An 18,769-nucleotide genomic window follows, 5' to 3' on the forward strand; every position below is an offset into this window, starting at 1 on the left:
TGTCATTAGGTGGGTTTGGTGTCACAGCAGCAGCAGCAGCAGCTCTCAGTGAGGAGTCCAAACATGGGCCCTTGTCCCCACCCCACCTGCAGCATCTGGTGCAGAACACGAGCCCTGTCCTATAGAAAACCCACACCTCCCTCCTCCTTTCTGTCATTAGGAATTTCTGCTGGAATCCGTTCCCACCCCTTGAGCCGAGTCTTACCTGGGGAAAAAGAGGCCTCTCTTCCTTAACCTTCTTCACACAGTCAGCTACAAGCCTCTTCATTGCTTTGGGGCAGTTCTTATATAGCTTACTGAGGTCTGGGGAGGCATACCCTCGGCCCACCATGAAGATGATCTAAGAGAAAGGAAACCGTTGAGGGACTGGGTGGAGGCACAACAGAGACAGCAACTTCTGAACCTCCTGCTCACACTGGCAGGAGGCCCAGGGCCTTCCGCAGCTGAATCTGGATCTGCAGCAGCCAGCACCAGTGCACGTACCTGGTCGCGGTTATTGATGTGGGAGTAAGGAAGCTCCCCTGTCATGAGCTCATAGAGCACAATGCCGTAGGAGTAGACATCAGACTGGAAGCTGAATGGGTTATTATCCTGCATTCGGATCACCTCGGGGGCCTACAGGGACAAAATGCATTCATTCATCACCATGTGGGCCCCACAGACATCCAGGTGCCAGGCTGTCCCTTCCCCTGGATATAAGACAGTCCTTTCCTCAGTTTCTGCAGTTTCCTCTGCACCTCTTCCCCACTCGGGCTCACACAAGCTCGGGAAGCCTAGTCTCTGGTACCCAGCACTGATGCCTCAGTATGGTTCTGATCGCTAGCTTCCAGAAAACCCAAATTTGCCTCAGGCTGTCTGACATCACTGAAGGCCTCACTGAGGTATCTGGACTTCCAGGAAAATGTCGAGAAATGTAAGTTTACACACAGACCTCCGGGTACCCCTTCCACCTGCACTCTGCTAGGGGGAGCCTCGCCTCCTCACCATCCACAGGACAGAGCCAGTGGGTTGTTCGACCTGCTGAGAACCGCTCCAGCGCGACTTTACTGTTGCCAAACCAAAATCTCCAATTTTCACCGTCAGGCCTTCATGGAGAAATATATCTCAATGCTTGTTAAGGACTCTGGTTTCAAAAGAATGGTCAAGTTAATTTTAAACCACTTCCCAAAGGTCTGAAGAGCAGACCATCTCTCTGCTCTGCGCCCCGCCCCTCCCTTCCCCTCTGACTGCCCCAGCCTCCTTTGCACTGATTTGCTTGGATTTCTACAGTTTTAAAAAGTGCTTCCAAACTGCCTTTCTTCCATGAGGCATGTAGCAGTTGCTCAGGGCGGCAGATTATTTGGCTCCAGCCAAAAATCAGGCTATTTTCCCCTGCTGCTTCTCCCCATTTACACATCTAGGTGCCAGGTCCCTGGCCTTCTGACCTTCCCATATAACAAGGGAATCTTAAACCCGAAGATTTCTCAGAGAACAGGCTGCCATCTGCAGCTTCTTACCAGAAGCCAAGTGTTATGGCTTACATTGGTTTCTGCCTGCTGTGTGCCCTCAAATGACAAACATGTGAATAACAATTCAGCATTCACTAAGCACTGAATGCTATCCAAAGAAATCTCTCACTAGAATAGGTACCACTTGGTGACTTCACATCAGGACCAAACTCCCCTCATTTCTGGGTAAAGAGGTCAGGCACAAGGTGACTTGTGATCTGCCAATGCCCAGTAATACATACCACCATCAAATCTGTGGTGTCTGCTTTCATGGCATAACGTATCACTCCCAAAAACCCACCGTTAAAAGGTATCTCATAGGGGCGCTTGGGTGGCTCAGTCAGTTAAACGTCTGACTTTGGCTCAGGTCATGATCTCACGGTTCGTGAGCTGAGTCCCATGTCAGGCTCTGTGCTGACAGCTCAGAGCCTGGAACCTGCTTCGGATTCTGTGTCTCCCTCTCTCTCTGCCCCTTCCCCGCTTGTGTTCTCTTTCAGTCTCTCAAAAATGAATGTTAAAAAAAAAGTATCTATGCCTCAGACGTGTGGCCCAAATAGGCCATGTCCCATTATCCAACTCAACACAACTGTAGTGCCTCTCACTGGCCAAGAAGCAGAGCAAGGCTGTAACGCTACACACTCCTCTCCAAGACACAGGCTGCAGGTGGGAGGCAGATGTATAAAGGTTACGTTTCCTGCCCCACAGCATGAAAACTCTCCAGTCTTTATTCCCCTTCTATAAAAACATACTAAGTCTCAGAAAGAGGAAGGGCTGGTTCCAACAGTGAGTGACCTAGTGAGCGCTTTGACAATCTTGCAACATCTGGCCTTCAGCTCCCTTCTGACCAGACACACATGGTCCACACGCTAGAGATGAACATGACAGACAAAAGCCCCATTCCTCCAAGCTAAATTTAGTAACAAACAGCATAATGAAACTTACAAGCATAACCCAAACACCTATCTCCTGTGGAAAACTTTCCAAAATCACTTTTACTGAGATAAGCTTTAAAAAGTCTCTCTTCGGTTTTTCTAAATTTAGAAATGAAATAACCATCAAAGGATACTGTTGGATTTCATGTCTCTGTGGATGATGTTCTTTGCATGCAAATAGCTGTGAAGGGAAAAAATCTATTAAAAACAGTTATCTAAGAGACATGGGTAGAAAGCAGCTTCACATGACAGTTAGGAAGGAAGCCACCTGGCCACCTGATGCCCAACGAGGGCTACATGCAGGAACTGGTGGTGTGCGGATGCAGGCCAGGCCACATTGCGTGTTACCCGGAGGTGAGGTCATAGCACAAACGGGACGACTCTTCTTTAAGCATCAGTTCTACTCAAAAAGTAATTCTGACAACCTGAATGTCCATCAACTAATGAATGCATAAATGAAACATGGCCCACCCGTACAAACGCAGTCTTATTCAGCTACAGAAAGAATAAAGTGATACGTGCTACAATGTGGATGAACCCCTCAAAACCGTTAGGCTAAGTCGAGTCAGACACAAAAGACCTCATTTTCTATCTTGACGATTGTTCTAAAATTACACATTCAGTCTACACAACTCTGAATGTACTAAAAAACCACTGAGTTGTACACATTTAAAGGGTGAATTTTATAATCTGTGGATTATATCTATAATTTTTTTCTAAAAGGTAATTCTATTTCTTAATTCCGTATGGATTTTAAAAAGCAGAACATGAGATTTTACATGGCACCTGCAAGCGCCGCTTTAGCTTACGCCTCCAGACATGTAGCGCTATGAGTTCTCACTCTCCCACTAAGGGATAAATTAGAGGAAAAGTGTGACACACACACACACACACACACACACACACACACACACACACACACACCCACCCACCCACCACACGCCACAACCCCCTTTGACAGAGAGATGTGTTCAAGCAGAGATTCAAACAGGTAGTGTTTCATGGAGGCACAAGGGAGGACTTTTCAGCCTTCCCTAAAAGGAAAATAAATTATCCAAAAACATCCGCTCAGACCCTCGTGTGCAACAAGCGCTCTGCGCATGGGCCACACCTGAGACTGCACACTTGTAGAGGGCAGTGCACGGCTGTCTGGGCAGAAGGTACTGAGCCCACACTACTGAGCTCTTGGGGGTCTGGGTAAATTCTCAGGGAAGTGGTTTCAACCTGAATCTGAGCCTCTAGGGGAGCAGCCTCAGCTCAGACGAAGAACCTGGAGCTCTCATTCCTTCAGCCCACACCAGAGGCTGACTTTCAGCTGTGCAACATCACAGAAATCACGTAGGAGACTTGGCTTTTTGCTAACCCAGGTTCCGATTCAGGGCAGGTTGATACCTGGACCCCCGACTTTCTAGTCGACAAGCCATCTACTCACTCCATTCCCTGAGCAGTCTGGCGGGCGATGTCAATCAACTGGAACATCTGGAACTTAGTCTCCTGGACATGCAGGTGTTTGTAGAGGCTGCTGCCCTCGCACCACTGGGTCACAATTGCCAGGTTGTCCTTTGTCATGTAGCCCATGAAGAGCAGGATGTTCACGTGCCGTGTTTTGCTGGAGGAAGGAGGAGAAAAAAGTCTCTGAATTCTCTGAATCTTCTGTTGCTGCAGAACAGAGAGATCTACTCTGCTTTCCCACTGACACCGGATCCTGAGTGTCCTCAATGCCACCGTGCTTACAATCTGGGTGGTTGGCAAAGCACACACAAGCCTGCTGATAATTGAGTTGGGGTTGTGACAAAGGACCCCTCAGTGCTAGCCTTCAGAGAGAGGACATTCACATTGTACATGATTCCTCCCACAGGGGGTCACAAGGAACCCTCGTCTGGGGAATCCATCATTATTCACCTTATTCCTATAGGTCTAAACAATGACTCAAAGGTTTTGAAGTCCAAAAGAAAGCAAATTGGCTATAAAGAGTTCTTGGAAATAAACGTGAAAACAGAACCTATTTCTCACTATCTCAAACCAGAACCCAGAGAAGAACCTGGGCTACTGTGTGTGGTGTGCCCAGAGACCTGAAGCAGTGGAGGGGGGTATGCTCATCAAAGAGGGCTCTTCTAAAGGTCTGACAACCCCGTAAGCTGGAAGGAAACCTCCCATGCATTCCCTTTCACTTGTAAGGAAGGAGTTTCCACCGCAAGACTCCGCAGTGAACACTCACTAACCACCAGTCCTGGCCATAGGCCCTCAGAGACAGGTCCGTGCCATGCGGCCCGCTTATCTGCAGTTGACACACCACCACCCACACCCGTCCCCTGCTGCTCCAGAGAGGCCGGAAAGGCTAGCTTTCTACTCACCGTAGGACAGCCACCTCATTCCTGAAGGCCTGGAACTGCTCTGGCGTGGGGTCGACAACTTTTAGAATTTTCACTGCAACATCTCCTGCAAATTATAGTCAGTATGATCAGCTGAATGAACTTACTTTGTTATTTTCCACATACCCTCGTCCTGAGAAAGAGTGAATCACTTATTCAGATATCATGTGCCTACACAAGTGGAATAGGCAAATTTCCAAATTATTCAGGTACTTAAAAAAAGTTAAATATATTATACTACTATCCTTTAAATACCACCACACACGCCTTGAATATGGGTTTGGTTTAAACTCTTCCTATCAAGCCTGGCATCCCCAGTGTGACTGGGGAATAGGTGAAAACCTGGGCCTGTGAGGGCGGCACTGGCAGGTGAACTGGAATGGCCGGCAGATACAGGAGTTTGGGGGTCAGAAGGCTGGTGCCAGCAAACAGGCCATTTGGCAAGCAGGTGATGCCAAACTCAGCAGCCACATTCTAATGAGACCTGAGATGGTCCCTTGTACACAAAGATACATATCGAAATTAAGCTTCTTTGCCTTTAATACCATGAAGAAGCAATCCTAATGATTAATATCGATTGCTTACTACGCCCTTGCGCCACATGTGCCTTCACAGGCCTTGTCACCTTTAATCCTCATAGTTGCCCTGTGATGTAAATACTGTTATCCTCATTTTACAGGGAACAGAGAAGCATAGTCAACTCTCCAAGGTCATTTAACCAAAACACAAAAGTGCTGGAGCCAGGATTAGAATGCCAGTCTGACTCCAATGGCTGCCCTTCTAACTTCCATACTGACAACAGACTGTCAATCACTATGAGCCTCTTTACTTAACTTTAGAAACATCCAGAGATTAACTCTACTTTATATGTACTACTGATTTAGAAGGCACTTTCAGAAATGTTTCTACACTATAACGGTCATTTTAATAAATTACATGAAGCCCTATTAGGACCTCAGATTTTCTTGGCAAATGAATTTATCAAAACATAGCCTTCTGGGTAGCTCTTTCTGCCCACGGGTCCTGTCCCTGTGCTTTAATAAAGTCACCTTAAAAACAAACAAAACCATAGCCTTCTGGTGATCAAATAAAGGAGTTGGTTGATGGCACCTTGGAGGTAACAGAATTCCTCCACTTATCAAGCATGCCCCCTTGGCAGCACCCCTGTGCAGCCTCTGTGGGAGCATTCCTCACTTCACTGGAGTACCAACTGGTAAGGACATGGGTTTTAAAAAAATTTTATCTTTTTTTTTTAACTTGAAAGAGGGCACACATGTGAGCAAGCGGGAAGTGGGTGGGGGTGAGGGGGTGCTCAATCCAACCCTGGGATCATGACATGAGCCAAAATCAAGACTCAGACACTCAACCAACTGAGCCACCCAGGCGCCCCAAAGAGATGGTTCTTATGGCAGGTCCCAAACTGTTGTCCTGTCGTCATCTCTGGTTTTATCATCCAAAGCTAAAGTCCCCACCTAACAGTAGGGGCTCATTCACTTCACTGGCACATGTATTTCCCGAGGGCCCAGGGCTGCCTCTTGGGAGACGCATTCTGCAGTCACAGCTGCCTTCTCTCCAGGAAGATGGAGCTGGTAAACCATGCAGCTCCATTTAAGCTCCTTATGACTGAGGAGGAGGATAAGAGTCTCCTGCAGAACTGCTCATTCTGGAGCAGTCTGAGCCAAGATAAGAATGCTGGGCGTGAGGGACAAAGACAAAATCTGTTTGCAGAGAGGATGGAGAAAGGTTTCCTGAAACAAATGGGATATATGCCAAGGGAAGGATTTTACTAAGTGGGACAGGCTGTTCCAAACTACATAGGTCAGGAACAAAGGTAAGGTAAGGTAAGGTAAGGTAAGGTAAGGTAAGGGGGAAGAGGGAAACAGGAGCTGTGCTTGGTGAACTCTGATGTGTGACCTGGGCCCCTGCAGTCTACGACAGAGGCCAGGGAGGAAGGAGTCCTGGCCCAAGAGCCCTGTATCTGCAGACAAAATACAGGGACAGCAGTGACAGTGGGGACAGAAAGGAAGGGGTGAAGGCAAGAAACTCCAGGAAGGTGGGCTGATCTGACATGGCAGTCAACTGAGTGGTGGGGCCAGGAGATGACATCGCTGTTGGCCCAGGCACTGGACAAGGCTTGAGAGGGATAGGCCGGGGTGGGTGGAGGAAGGCTTGGGGAGATGCTGGATGGGCCCTCAGGATGGTTTGCTCCTTGGGACCTTACTAGTTCACAAGTCTAGTTTTATAAGACCTTCCCTTTTTTATATATAGCTCTCCAAGGGGCGTGTTCCAGTTGTCACTGAACTCACCTTCCATATCACCCATTTTGGACCTGATCATAATGTAACCTCAGAGCTCGGAAGATTCACCAGCAGCCAAAGCCCGCTGAGAGTGACTCATTCTGACCTTGCAGTCAGCTGAATGTCCTCCACCTCCAGCCTCTACTTTTTGGCCCAGTGAGCAGACTTATTATCCCTGTTCAGAGTTCATAGTCTCTTTGTTCCATCACCACAGCCAGTTCAAATCCTCTCCTCTTTCCAAATCCTATTACCCAAATCGGCACTACAATTCCATGTAAGTCATCCACTATACCCACGCCTTCATGCAAGTCATGGGTTGGAAGACTGAACAGGGCTGAACCAAAGTCAAAACCCTATGATGCCTGCAAGGACCCATCTGCCTTCCAGCTCATGGTTAGCAGTTAAGATAACAAGAGTATATATGCAATTTCTTACTGAAACCCAGAGACTATATACTACAGCATTCCCTCACTTTCACGCAAATACTCCTAGCGTTGCCATGACAGGGATTCAGTCTGCTAGGAGCAATGGGCAAACATTATAGGAAAATGGATTTCAACTTTTATAAAGAATGGTTTTCTACTAGTAGGACTGCCTCGAACTGGAACAAGTTCTCCAGTAACCAGCTCCCTCACCAGCATTCTGAATTTCAGGCTAAGACTGGCCAAGTCTCCTGAAGGTCTTGCACAATCTGAGACCCTATTTCACCCAAAAATGATATCTAAAGTCTTTACGGGGCCCTACCACTCCCCATCCCTGGACTGCACTCCTATCAGCCTCCCTGAGTTCCTCAAACAGGTCAGGTGAATGGCCCAATTCACAGCCCCCCTTGCTGCTTCCCCAGGTTATCTGCCCATCTCAAGCATCATGCAAATGCTACTTCTTCAGCAGAGTCCTTCCCTACTAACCCACCAAAACCTGTGCACAGGGACTGCCACTCCCTACCTGCTTTCCTCCCTTTTTCCTCGTTAGCAATTATAACATACTATATACTTTGGTTGGTTATTGTCCCCACCAGAATAGAAACTCCATAAGAGAAAGAATTTTCATCTGTTTTGTTCACTGCTTCACTTGTAGCAGCTAAAAGAATGCTTGGTATTAGAAGAATATATTCAGGAAACACCGATAAAGAAATGAATGAATTCTAAGATGCAACTGTCAGCAAGGCATGTTATGAACTGACAAGCTGTCTCAAGCTCTGGAGTGGAAGTAGGGACAGCCTCTGGCACAGAATACTAGCTGCTGAATGACCCAGCTGCTCCCAGCACAGGTCAAGAATCCACTGCTGACAGGGAAGCGGAGACTCAGTACCCAGCCTGAAGCCTCCAGGTGTGCACAATTAGGTCTGGGCCCAAAACAAAGGCTGCTCTCCAACTTGCCCTGGCAGTCTCAGGACCAGGTACACCATTCAAGTCCACCTCTCCAGCACTCCATGCAACAGGCATTTAGTAGTACTGCTTATTACTAATCTCTTCTTTTGAACACGTTTCTAAGAGGAGTATAAAAAATTGTATGTACTGGGGCACCTGGGTGACTCTGTGGGTTAAAAGCATCTGACTCCTGATTTCAGCTCAGGTCATGATCTCGCAGTTCATGGGGTTGAGCCCTGTGTTGGCTCTGTGCTGGCAGTGTGGAGCCTGCTTGGGATTCTTTCTCTCCCTCTCTCTCTGCTCCCCCCTCCCCCCTGGCTCAAGCTCTTTCTCTGTCTCTCAAAATAAATAAATATCACAAAAAAAATTTTTTTTAATATATAGTATTAGCCTTTCTGGAATTATCCACATACCCTTATAGCTGGCAATCTTAGCACATATAAAGAATGGTATTTATTTCCTTTAGCACGTAATATAAATGACGAAGGTAAACGGCCAAGGAACATTTTATGGAGGGTAGTCCAAAACAACTACACCAAGTAGGTATTTTTTTTTTTTTACTTTTTCAAAGTTTACTTATTTATTTGAGATAGAGTGTGAGCTTGAGCCAGGAAGGGTAGAGAGAGGGAGAGAGAAAGAATCCCAAGTAGACCCCACATTGCCAGCACAGAGCCCAACGTGTGGTTCGAACTCACCGTGAGATCATGACCGGAACCAAAATCCTGAGTCAGATGCTTATTTTTCATGACACTAAAACTTCTTACTTTCCCTTAATAGTAAAGTCAGAGAGAGGTAAAGGTAGTACAAATGAGTTAAGACACATTACTGTTGGTTATCATGTTTTTAATAAGGTGTTGGTATCTCGTTCAGCTACCACTGAAGAAGAAAACTATTATCAGTTAGTAAATCTGGAATGTTTTTACCTTTTTAAATGCCTGTTTCTTGTTTTAACTATTTAGGGTTGTCTAAAACCTAATATATACATCCCTGCTTTCTAGAACACAACTGAATGAACACCACTCTGTTCTTCTGATTCAAAATTATCCTCAGCGTTAGGATGGGATGGGCACCCATACATGGGTTCCACCAGGCTGGTAGCCTCACACTAAGCAGCCCAAGCCTGAGAGGGTTTGCTGCCTTCTCGTCATGCCATCAGTGACTATCCCAGCTGCCATCAGTCCTGCTGTCTGCATCCCCTTCAATGGGTTGTTTATGATGTGCAAAGGCTGGCAAATCAGATCCCAAATTTACGCTCTGTGTGTGCACCCAAGGGTGCACTTACTTAACACAAAGTAAGTGAGCTTTAGTTCATGGATCTGAGGTCTCCATCTTGACTGCTCTGAGGTCCTCTACTTTCACAGCTGCTAGGCAGAATAAAAACTTTTAAAAATCATCACCACTGTAATTCCTAAGAAACTGATTAAACATTATATAACAGATACCAGGAAAGCAGCAGCAGCCGCAGCCACACCAACAACAACCACCACACACACACACACACACACACACAAAGTATAGCACAAACAATCCAGAAATTATGGTTTCCCTGACCCTCTCATTTTATTTCTTCATTCACAGACGATGGCTTTGTTTCCTGGGGGGCTGACACAAAAGTCCACTGCTCCTTACTCCTATGACTTTTGAAACACTTATCTTAGAAAAAACTAGAGCCTTAAAAGTATTATACATGCTATCTGCATTCTAATGGAAGTAACACTGTATCAAATAACATCTCCTTACCATAGTCCAAAAGCTCACAGAATCTAGAGAAAACACAAGCTCATAGGCAGTACTGTGCTGAATGTAAGTAATGCTTTGAAAAATTATGAATTCCCCCCGCAAAGTGCTCAACAAGAGGAAACTTAAATTTGAGCACTCCTTAACTACATTTATTGGCTTTCAGCTGATGCTTTAAAATGTGGTATAAAAATGATTTAGTGCTAATGGAAGCATTAAAAGCAATATTCACTGCTCCATCTCCTACAATTACCAGCAGCTATGTGTCAGATACAAGAACTAAGCATTGTATCCCACAAGACTGTTCTTCTTCCATAGGACTATACCACCAAAATAAAAGCTTTTGTGCAGCAAAGGAAACTATCAACAAAACAAAAAGAAAACCTACCGAATGGGAGAAGGTATTCACAAATGCAGTAAGGGGTTAATATCCAAAATATATGAAGAACTCACACAACTCAACACCAAAAGGACAATCTGATTTAAAAATGGACAGAGGATAAAGGGCGCCTGGGTGGCTCAGTCGGTTAAGCGTCCAACTTCGCCTCAGGTCACGATCTCATGGTTCATGGGTTCGAGTCCCGCGTCGGGCTCTGTGCCTGCTTCAGATTTTCTCTCTCTCTCTCTCTCTCTCTCTCTCTCTGCCCCTCTCCTGTTCACACTCTTTCTCTCAAAAATAAACATTAAAATTTTTTTTTTTTAAATGGACAGAGGATCTGAATAGACTTTTCTCCAAAGAAGTTATATAACAGGCTAACAAGTACATGAAAAGGTGCTCAATATCACTAGTTATCTGGGAGATGCAGATCAAAACCACAAATGGGGTATCACCTCACACCTGTCAGAATGGCTAGTATCAAAAAGACAAATAACAAGTGTTGGCGAGGATGTGGAATCAAAGGAACCCTCGTGCACAGTTTATAGGAATGTAAATTGTGCAGCCACTATGAAAAACAGTAAAAAGGTTCCTCAAAAATTTAAAAATAGGGGGCGCCTGGGGTGGCTCAGTCAGTTAAACGTCCAACTCTTGATTTCAGCTGAGATCATGATCTCACGTTCATGAGTTCATGCCACACATCAGGCTCTGCACTGAGTGCAGAACCCTGCTTGGGATTCTCTCTCTCCCTCTCTCTGCCCCTCCCCTACCTGCATGCACATTTTCTCTTTCTCTCTCTCAAAATAAGTACATAAACTAAAAATTGAAAATAGAACTACCATAAGATCCAGTAATTATACTGCTAGGTATTTACCCAAAGAAGATAAAAACGCTAACTTGAAAAGATACCTGCACTCCCATGTTTACAGCAGCCATTATTTACAATAGCCAAGGAATGGAAGCCGCTTAAGTGTCCATTAATAGATAAATAAAGATGTGGTATATTTACACAGTGGAACATTACATAGCCATAAAAAAAAAAAAAACAACCTCAGATCTGGCCATTTACAACAACATGGATGTAGGACCTAGAGGGCATGATGCTAAGTGAAGTCAAGTCAGAAAAAGACAAATACCATATGATCTCTCTTATGTGTGGAATCTAAAAAGTAAAAGTAAAAGTTTACAAAGAACAAAAAAAGCAGAAGTAGACTCATAAATACAGAGAACTGGTGGTTGCCAGAGGGAGGTGGGTGGGGGCATGGGAAAAATAGGTGAAGGGGATTAAGTACAAACTTCCAGTTGTAAGTCTCAGATAAAAAGTACAGCATTGGGAATATAGTCAATAATGTCCTAATAATACTGTATGGTGACAGACGGTAACTATATTTAGTGTTGTGAGTATCATATACAGAATTTTCAAATTAGTAAGTTGTACACTTGAAACTAATATACCATTGTATGTCAACTATATTTCAATAATAAAAGACTTCAAATTGTTTTCTTCTTTTCTGAAGGAATCGCCAAGATATTTATGACACCCATTTGGGAAATATTCCGCAACAGCATAAATTTCTCTGGGACCCAGGAGGCATGCCAGTAGTACATTAGATACAATTTTCAAAGGAAAGGAATCAAATATTCAGTCCTGTGCCAGTTGCCTTAAAGAATGAGAAATTGATTGGGGCGCCTGGGTGGCTCAGTCGGTCAAGCGTCCAACTTTGGCTCAGGTCGTGATCTTAGTCTGTGGGTTTGAGTCCTGCGATGGACTCTGCTGACAGCTTAGAGCCTGAAGCCTGCTTTGGATTCTGTGTCTCCCTTTCTCCCCCCTCCCCAATATGCACTCTGTCTTGCTCTCAAAAATAAATATGCTTAAAAAAAAAACAATGAGAAATTTATCAGATGATTATAGTTACAAATGGCAAACCCATATACTAATTAACATAAGGTACTCAAAAGATGGAGGGATCTCAATTTTCAACACCTTGAATTTTAATGCTCCATTCATGTGATGGTCTTAATTTCTCTCAATCTCTGCCCCTTTATATATAAAAATAAATATGATACCATCCAAACTGGAAACGTAAGTACCTAGTCATTTTAGGGGTTTGTTTTGTTGTTACTGTCTGCTTCATTAAAATTTGAATTTAGAAGGATGCCTTTTTGGGAAGAAGTAGCATTCTCAAGAAAGTATTCCCTATACTTGCAGACATCCTAAAGCCAGAGGCATTAAAACTCTGAGGGAGAAATGTTAAGTATGTTGCCAAAATACACAAGCTGTGGCTACAGATATTAAAACAGTACCTTTCTTCCAAGTGACAAAGAGTCTCCATTATAATAAGAACACTACACTAACACTCCACATAGATTTAAGAATGAAGTCTGTGCATTCTCTCTTTGATGGGGATTCCCAAAAACCAACCCAAGGCAGAGCGCAAAGAACCTGTTTCAGGAGGCTCCTGGCTTTCCTGGGCTCGGCTGCTTGACCATGGGCATGTTATCTGCCCTCTTGGGACCTCACAGTTTTCTGTGGGCAAATCTCTAACATTCTTTCCAGCTTTACATTTCTAGAATCCATGCTCCCCTCAGAGCAGCAGGCTCTTAACCCATTTAAGAATTTCAAAGCATGTCCCCTGTGTAGTATGTGTTTAATCAGTTCCTGACATTTGACTATCATGCTCAACTCTTATTCACCAATTTCTAATTATCCTGGAAACCATATCATACCAATTATAGCATCACTGAATAGAAAAAGAATGCTATGAAATGTCACTGAGATATTAAGTTCAATCTTCAGATGTAATCAAGTTCCCCGGAGTGCCACTGTAATCCACACAGCACAATGAATTTTATCTCCTTCTTGGCCCTCTCTGGACTGAAACTTGACTTCAACCTAGGCCTTGCAACAAAGGGAGGGTCCCAAACTTACCATGCCACTTGCCCTTATACACCGTTCCAAATGAGCCTGATCCAATCCGAGTGGAAAGCATCACTTCGCTGGCTTCTATTTCCCAGTAATAGCTTGAATCTCTCTGTCCACGAGGCCTCTGAAACCAGCAGTGATCATTAACACACTCCATGGAATGGTAAAGCTCTGTCTGATGAGGGTGTCAAAGAAAAGATCAACCCAACCGACCCATTCCCCTATCTTTTAAAGATAGACATTAACTGTAATTCCAATTTCGATATTTTGAGAAAAATACCATTTTAGTTGTGCCCTCCCTTACAAGTCAACAAATTTTCCAATGCAAGCATACCAAAAATGGCACTGACATTTATAACATCCTTAATTAAATGTTTTATTACAGTTCCCCTCTCCCCACCAAATTAAAAGTATTCTCATTTTAAAAATATTCTCATTTCTGACTAGGTTTTTCTTAGTAAACCCTAACATACAATGCAGAAGGTACTATAAGCCATACTCACGATTTTGTTTTTCTCCTGGGTCCCGGATCCTGGTGCCCTCTCTCTCTGTGCTGGCACAGGGGTTTTGGGCTGTGACCAGCCCGTTGGGCTCAGATTGTTAGGGCTGCTGGACAAGGCTGAAGGTGAGGCTTAATAGACAAGACAAACAGAATCCACACATGGATAAGCCAACAGAAGATACACAGCATAAAGAGAAAAAGCCCATTATTATTTGCTACATAACTTTGGACAAGTACCTGATTCACTGTGGCTTCGAATTGCATCCTGAAACAGAAAAGGAAAGCTGGTCAATTTCTGCCCCACAAAAGATGCTCTCAGGGGGAAGTAAAAGGGGGGGAGGAGAATTTGCAGAAACAAAGTAGATTATAAAACCTCTAAAATACAAAAGGTCTAATTACATACTCTAAATTGCCTGTGATTAAATTTACCAATGTCAATGGCCAATTATCTCCAAGATTATCAATTATTAGAACTGGTATTAGCTTTTCATATACCACATTCTTTTGGAATGGAAATCACTTTTTCTCAGAAGAAAGCAACACACATATATAGCAAAGTGATTCTCATTAAGGAATACTAGCAAAGTTACTATCAACTGAGATCTTTCCAGTAACTGGGCATCTTGCTCCACTGAGGCTCAAAATAACAACAACAACAAAAAAAAAACAAAAACAAAACTTGGGGATTAGGTAGCAAGCTCACTCATACTCCTCTAGGAGTTGGGGGCACATTGACCAGAGTTGGGTTTGGTAAGGGTAAGCACCACAACTACAGAACTTAATCCAAGCCTAAAATCATGAAACGCTAAAAGGACCATAAATCCCCCAGTCCAAAATCTACATTTCACATACAAGAAAACACCTATAAATAAAAAAAGAGACTTGGCCAGGATCACACAGCCAGTAGGTGGCAGAAATAGAACCAGAAACCATCACCCATGAATCTTAGCCCTGAGCTCATTCACCACAAAATGCTCCTGAAACCTTATAGGTAAGCTCTGAAATTAGTTACATTCTACTCAGGTGAGAAGTCAAAAAGCTACCTTTAGAGCTTATTAGAAACTGGGTAGAACAGTTTAAACCACAAGGGCTTCCATAAGACCTAAATATTCATTTTATAAACCCTTACTTTGAATATGTAATTATTACATAAAACCACTAGGCCTCCATATCCTCAAAAAGGAGATTTTTCTGGGAAACCTACTATTTTATGTAACCACAATAAAGACAAGATACCTTTTTCACACAACTATTAATGGAATGTTTCCACTCCATAACATTTTTACAAGACAAGAAGTATCCTAGGGGTGCCTGGGTGGCTCAGTCGGTTGAGCACTGACGTTGACCCTGGTCATGATCTCGTAGCTCACGGGTTCGAGCCCTGCGTCGGGCTCTGTGCTGACAGCTCAGAGCCTGGAGCCCGCTTCAGATTCTGTGTGTCTCTCTCTCTGCCCCTGCCCCTCTCACACACGCTCTCAAAATAAATAAATATTAAAATAAACATTTAAAAAATGTTAAAAAGATAAAAAGTATCCTAAACCAAGCTGTCCCTCCCCCTACCTTTGGCCGCCCCGCCCAAGCAATAAAGCCTGGTTCTGGGGTCCCCAAACCTGGCCAATCTTCAGAATCACCTGGAGAGGTGTTTGAGAATACAGATGTCTCCTCCCCCCAACTAGGACTGATTAAGCATTTCTGGGAGGGAAGGTTGGAAGTCCAGGAATCTCTGTTTTTAAGTAGACTGGATAACTGTCAGTTGGCAAAACACTGGCCAAAAATAACGAGAATTTCAACAGAATATTCAGCGGCTATAGCTTTATTACCCAACTGACCTCTTTGTTTTTAGTCAAACCATGGCACAATGTATTTTTGCTGACCAAAATTATATACCCATGCCCTAGGATTTTTTTCCTTAATGTCAGCAATTTTCTTCCTGTATCCATTATATACCTCATATTATACTGTGTGCTAATTTCTATAGTTGGATTTATCCTAGAAGGAACCTTTCAAATATCTTGGAATCTAAATATTAAAGAGAACTACAAATGGTTTAAACAAAGAATGTGTACTTTAAAAAAGCTGAATCATGCAATAAAAAGGAATCAAAACTTGCTCTGCCTCTAAAGTATGAAGAGAATTAACATAGTGCCAGTTATTTTATAATAAAAATTCAAGAATTTTCACTTTTAATGTCCCAAGTATTACAGTATTTACGGAGAAACAAATCATGTAACAGAAGTCACTAGGATATTATTTATTATCAGGGCTAACCACGATAAAAGAGAAAACAAAATTCATAGCTAGCATGCACATGACCTCCTCACAATAATCTTGTGATATTCAAAATGCCCCCCAAATGGCCAGTTCAGACTCCACATTCAGAAACCAACATTTTTGTTGAGTCCCTGCCACCTCTGATGGGAGGACAAGCATATGGAAAGTGATTCAAGGTCTGAGTGAGATAAAGTTTTACCTCAAGTGGCAGGTGTCCCTGAGGTTTTCCAAGGAACAATTCATAATGCAGAGAGAACACAGTTGTCTCTGATGAACTTTTAACAAAAGATTTTCAGGGCATATCAACCAAACCGACACCTCTGGTTTCTAAACGAGGTATAAATACAACAGTGATGCTCTGAGCACCAACTAAATAAATCTAGCATTAGCTTTGGTCGAAATTTTTTTTTTTAACTTTATTACTTTTGGCCTCAAAATCTCACTTGAGAAACTTATTTCACCTGTCAGCAATCCCACATACAGTATTTTTTTTTTAACTCCTCTATACTCTATTGTCAAAAAAGAAAGCAGGAAATCAAGTCTTGCAAGAAATATAAAATTTAACTTAGTGATTCTTTCATTTCTGATAGGCTACTGTCTGACAGTCTTAGCAATCCTGTTAATTTACAAGAAAGCAAAGGCATGAAGAAGAATACCTACTCTTCCCCTCAAACAAAATCGTCTGGACCACGCCCTGGGAGAAGCATTCAGGCTGTTATTCTAGTCCAAAGCAATGAGAAATAAAGAAGAATAAAGAACAAAGGAAGTATTTTAAGTGTATTCAGTTGTTATTAAAGACGAATTAGAAAGCAAAGCAAATAAATAGAACATACCAAAAAGCCAAGAAAAGAAAAAGCAGTTTGAAAACACTAGGCTTTGGGTACTTTTACATCTCCCTAAATAACCTGCTTGGTAAATCCAATGACTCCACCCTTTTATTTCTAAATAAAATCACTTAAAAGTCTCTCAGAGAGTTTGTAGTTCTCCATCACTATTATTCTCTTTTCCACACAAAAATGAAACTACTCTTTATATTAGCTCATTCATTAGTTCACTGACATCTTATTCAAAGCTAAAATGGAAAGGAGTTCAAATGTTACCATTTCTTTAGGAGATTTTAGTTCTCCACTTGAATGATATACCAACTGGATTATTCAGCCAGTCTAAAGATACAGCGCTTAAACAATAAATTCAAAAATTCCAAGGTCCTGAGAAAGTGCAGCAACATTCTTTATCAGGTTTGAAACCCCAAACTCTCTAAACACAACAGTCAACCCCACCCCAATAACAACAGACTGATACTCCTCACCACCCGCAAGGGGCCCTATTACCTCAATCATCCTGCTGTCCACAGGCAGGGTGGTGCTGACCATGTGGACATTAGGTGTGGATGTTGACCTCTGCCTCTGGGAGAGGGAACCTTCAGAGGAAGGGCTGGAAGAGTTGAACGTGAAGGCGTGGGGTGTGGAGTATCTGTGCTGGGAACTAGGCGAGGAAGAAAAAGAAAACTCCATGAATGACATGCAGGCCTCCCCACTGTAAATCTTTCAACTAGTTACTTCGTAAGATGCTCTGGGGCAAATCCTACTTGTACTAAAATCCTGGACAAAATGTTTCTCTCTTTTAAGAGGCTCCACTTACAATTTTTCTTCTGTCTAGGTGCTTCTGCATGCAAAGTTTTGAAAAGGAAATAATACACATGCTTGGAACTCATATGAAAACAATACATTTTAAGTTGCCTTCTTTTCAATAGATCCCCTTTACAGAATACTCCCAAATTTTTAGACCATCTCTAGGAAAGAACAGACTAACATTTGCCAACCATGCCACCAACTACCAACCTAGTTGGAATTTGCCCAGTTTAGAGACTGACTGAGAGAGCTTAAAGGAGAAGTCTTAAATTTAAGACGGTTAGACTATTGAGCATGTCCGCAAAAAGGCCAGCATTTTAGCTACTATGCACCCTCTCCCCACTTAACCAGCTCTAAAAGTCAGTTAATGTGAATTCAGTTTTCAGGATGCCAAAACACAACTGTAAAATTAATCACTGGCCTCTTCCAGTCAAGCCCACTCCCCTATCAACCACAATGGGAACACGCAGCAAGTATAACATTTTCATTATTTGCTCTACAAATTATTTTGAGTTTTGTTCAGATGCAAGTAACACCATGCATGAATTCAAGGAACAGAAGGCTAGTTTTTCTGAGAAACTGTTCTACTGCCTTGAAAAATTGCCTTCTCAGGAATTCAGTATTTATGCCTTCAAAAGCTTGTCTTCTAGTAATGAAATCTTCAGAAGCAAGTACAATTTCTGATGAAATTTCAAGAAAAATAAGCCATACACAAATGTATATCCAGATATTATTTCAATACAAATTCATTGTTCTGAGATATGCTGCCTTTAACAATTTCCATGGTAGTTTTAAAAAGATCATTAAATGTTATTCAATTGTATATACATTAAAGTCAGATATTTTGAAAAAGATGTAGATTTTATTTTAG

The 18,769-nt window shown here is 42.9% G+C and overlaps 1 protein-coding gene and 1 long non-coding RNA gene across 4 annotated transcripts in view; one reads left to right on the forward strand and one right to left on the reverse strand.

Moving 5' to 3' along the window:
* Positions 1-18,769, reverse strand: part of RAF1 (Raf-1 proto-oncogene, serine/threonine kinase) — an 83,019-nt gene that overhangs the window by 1,062 nt on the left and 63,188 nt on the right. For all 3 annotated transcript variants that reach the window (XM_042911135.1, XM_042911139.1, XM_042911140.1), the window contains 10 exons: positions 17,599-17,752; positions 14,234-14,261; positions 13,998-14,125; positions 13,501-13,618; positions 4,774-4,858; positions 3,852-4,028; positions 2,554-2,600; positions 985-1,103; positions 484-615; positions 206-340 (listed from right to left, as the gene is read on the reverse strand). In XM_042911135.1, the coding sequence (XP_042767069.1) occupies positions 206-340; positions 484-615; positions 985-1,103; positions 2,554-2,600; positions 3,852-4,028; positions 4,774-4,858; positions 13,501-13,618; positions 13,998-14,125; positions 14,234-14,261; positions 17,599-17,752 (1,123 nt within the window). The remainder of the gene's footprint in view (positions 1-205; positions 341-483; positions 616-984; positions 1,104-2,553; positions 2,601-3,851; positions 4,029-4,773; positions 4,859-13,500; positions 13,619-13,997; positions 14,126-14,233; positions 14,262-17,598; positions 17,753-18,769) is intronic.
* Positions 5,865-8,671, forward strand: LOC122203980. Its single transcript, XR_006195423.1, has 3 exons — positions 5,865-6,004; positions 7,060-7,244; positions 8,166-8,671. It is a non-coding gene; the product is annotated as an uncharacterized LOC122203980 (long non-coding RNA).

The sequence above is a fragment of the Panthera leo genome, chromosome A2 (assembly GCF_018350215.1).
Source record: "Panthera leo isolate Ple1 chromosome A2, P.leo_Ple1_pat1.1, whole genome shotgun sequence".
Classification (NCBI taxonomy): domain Eukaryota; kingdom Metazoa; phylum Chordata; class Mammalia; order Carnivora; family Felidae; genus Panthera; species Panthera leo.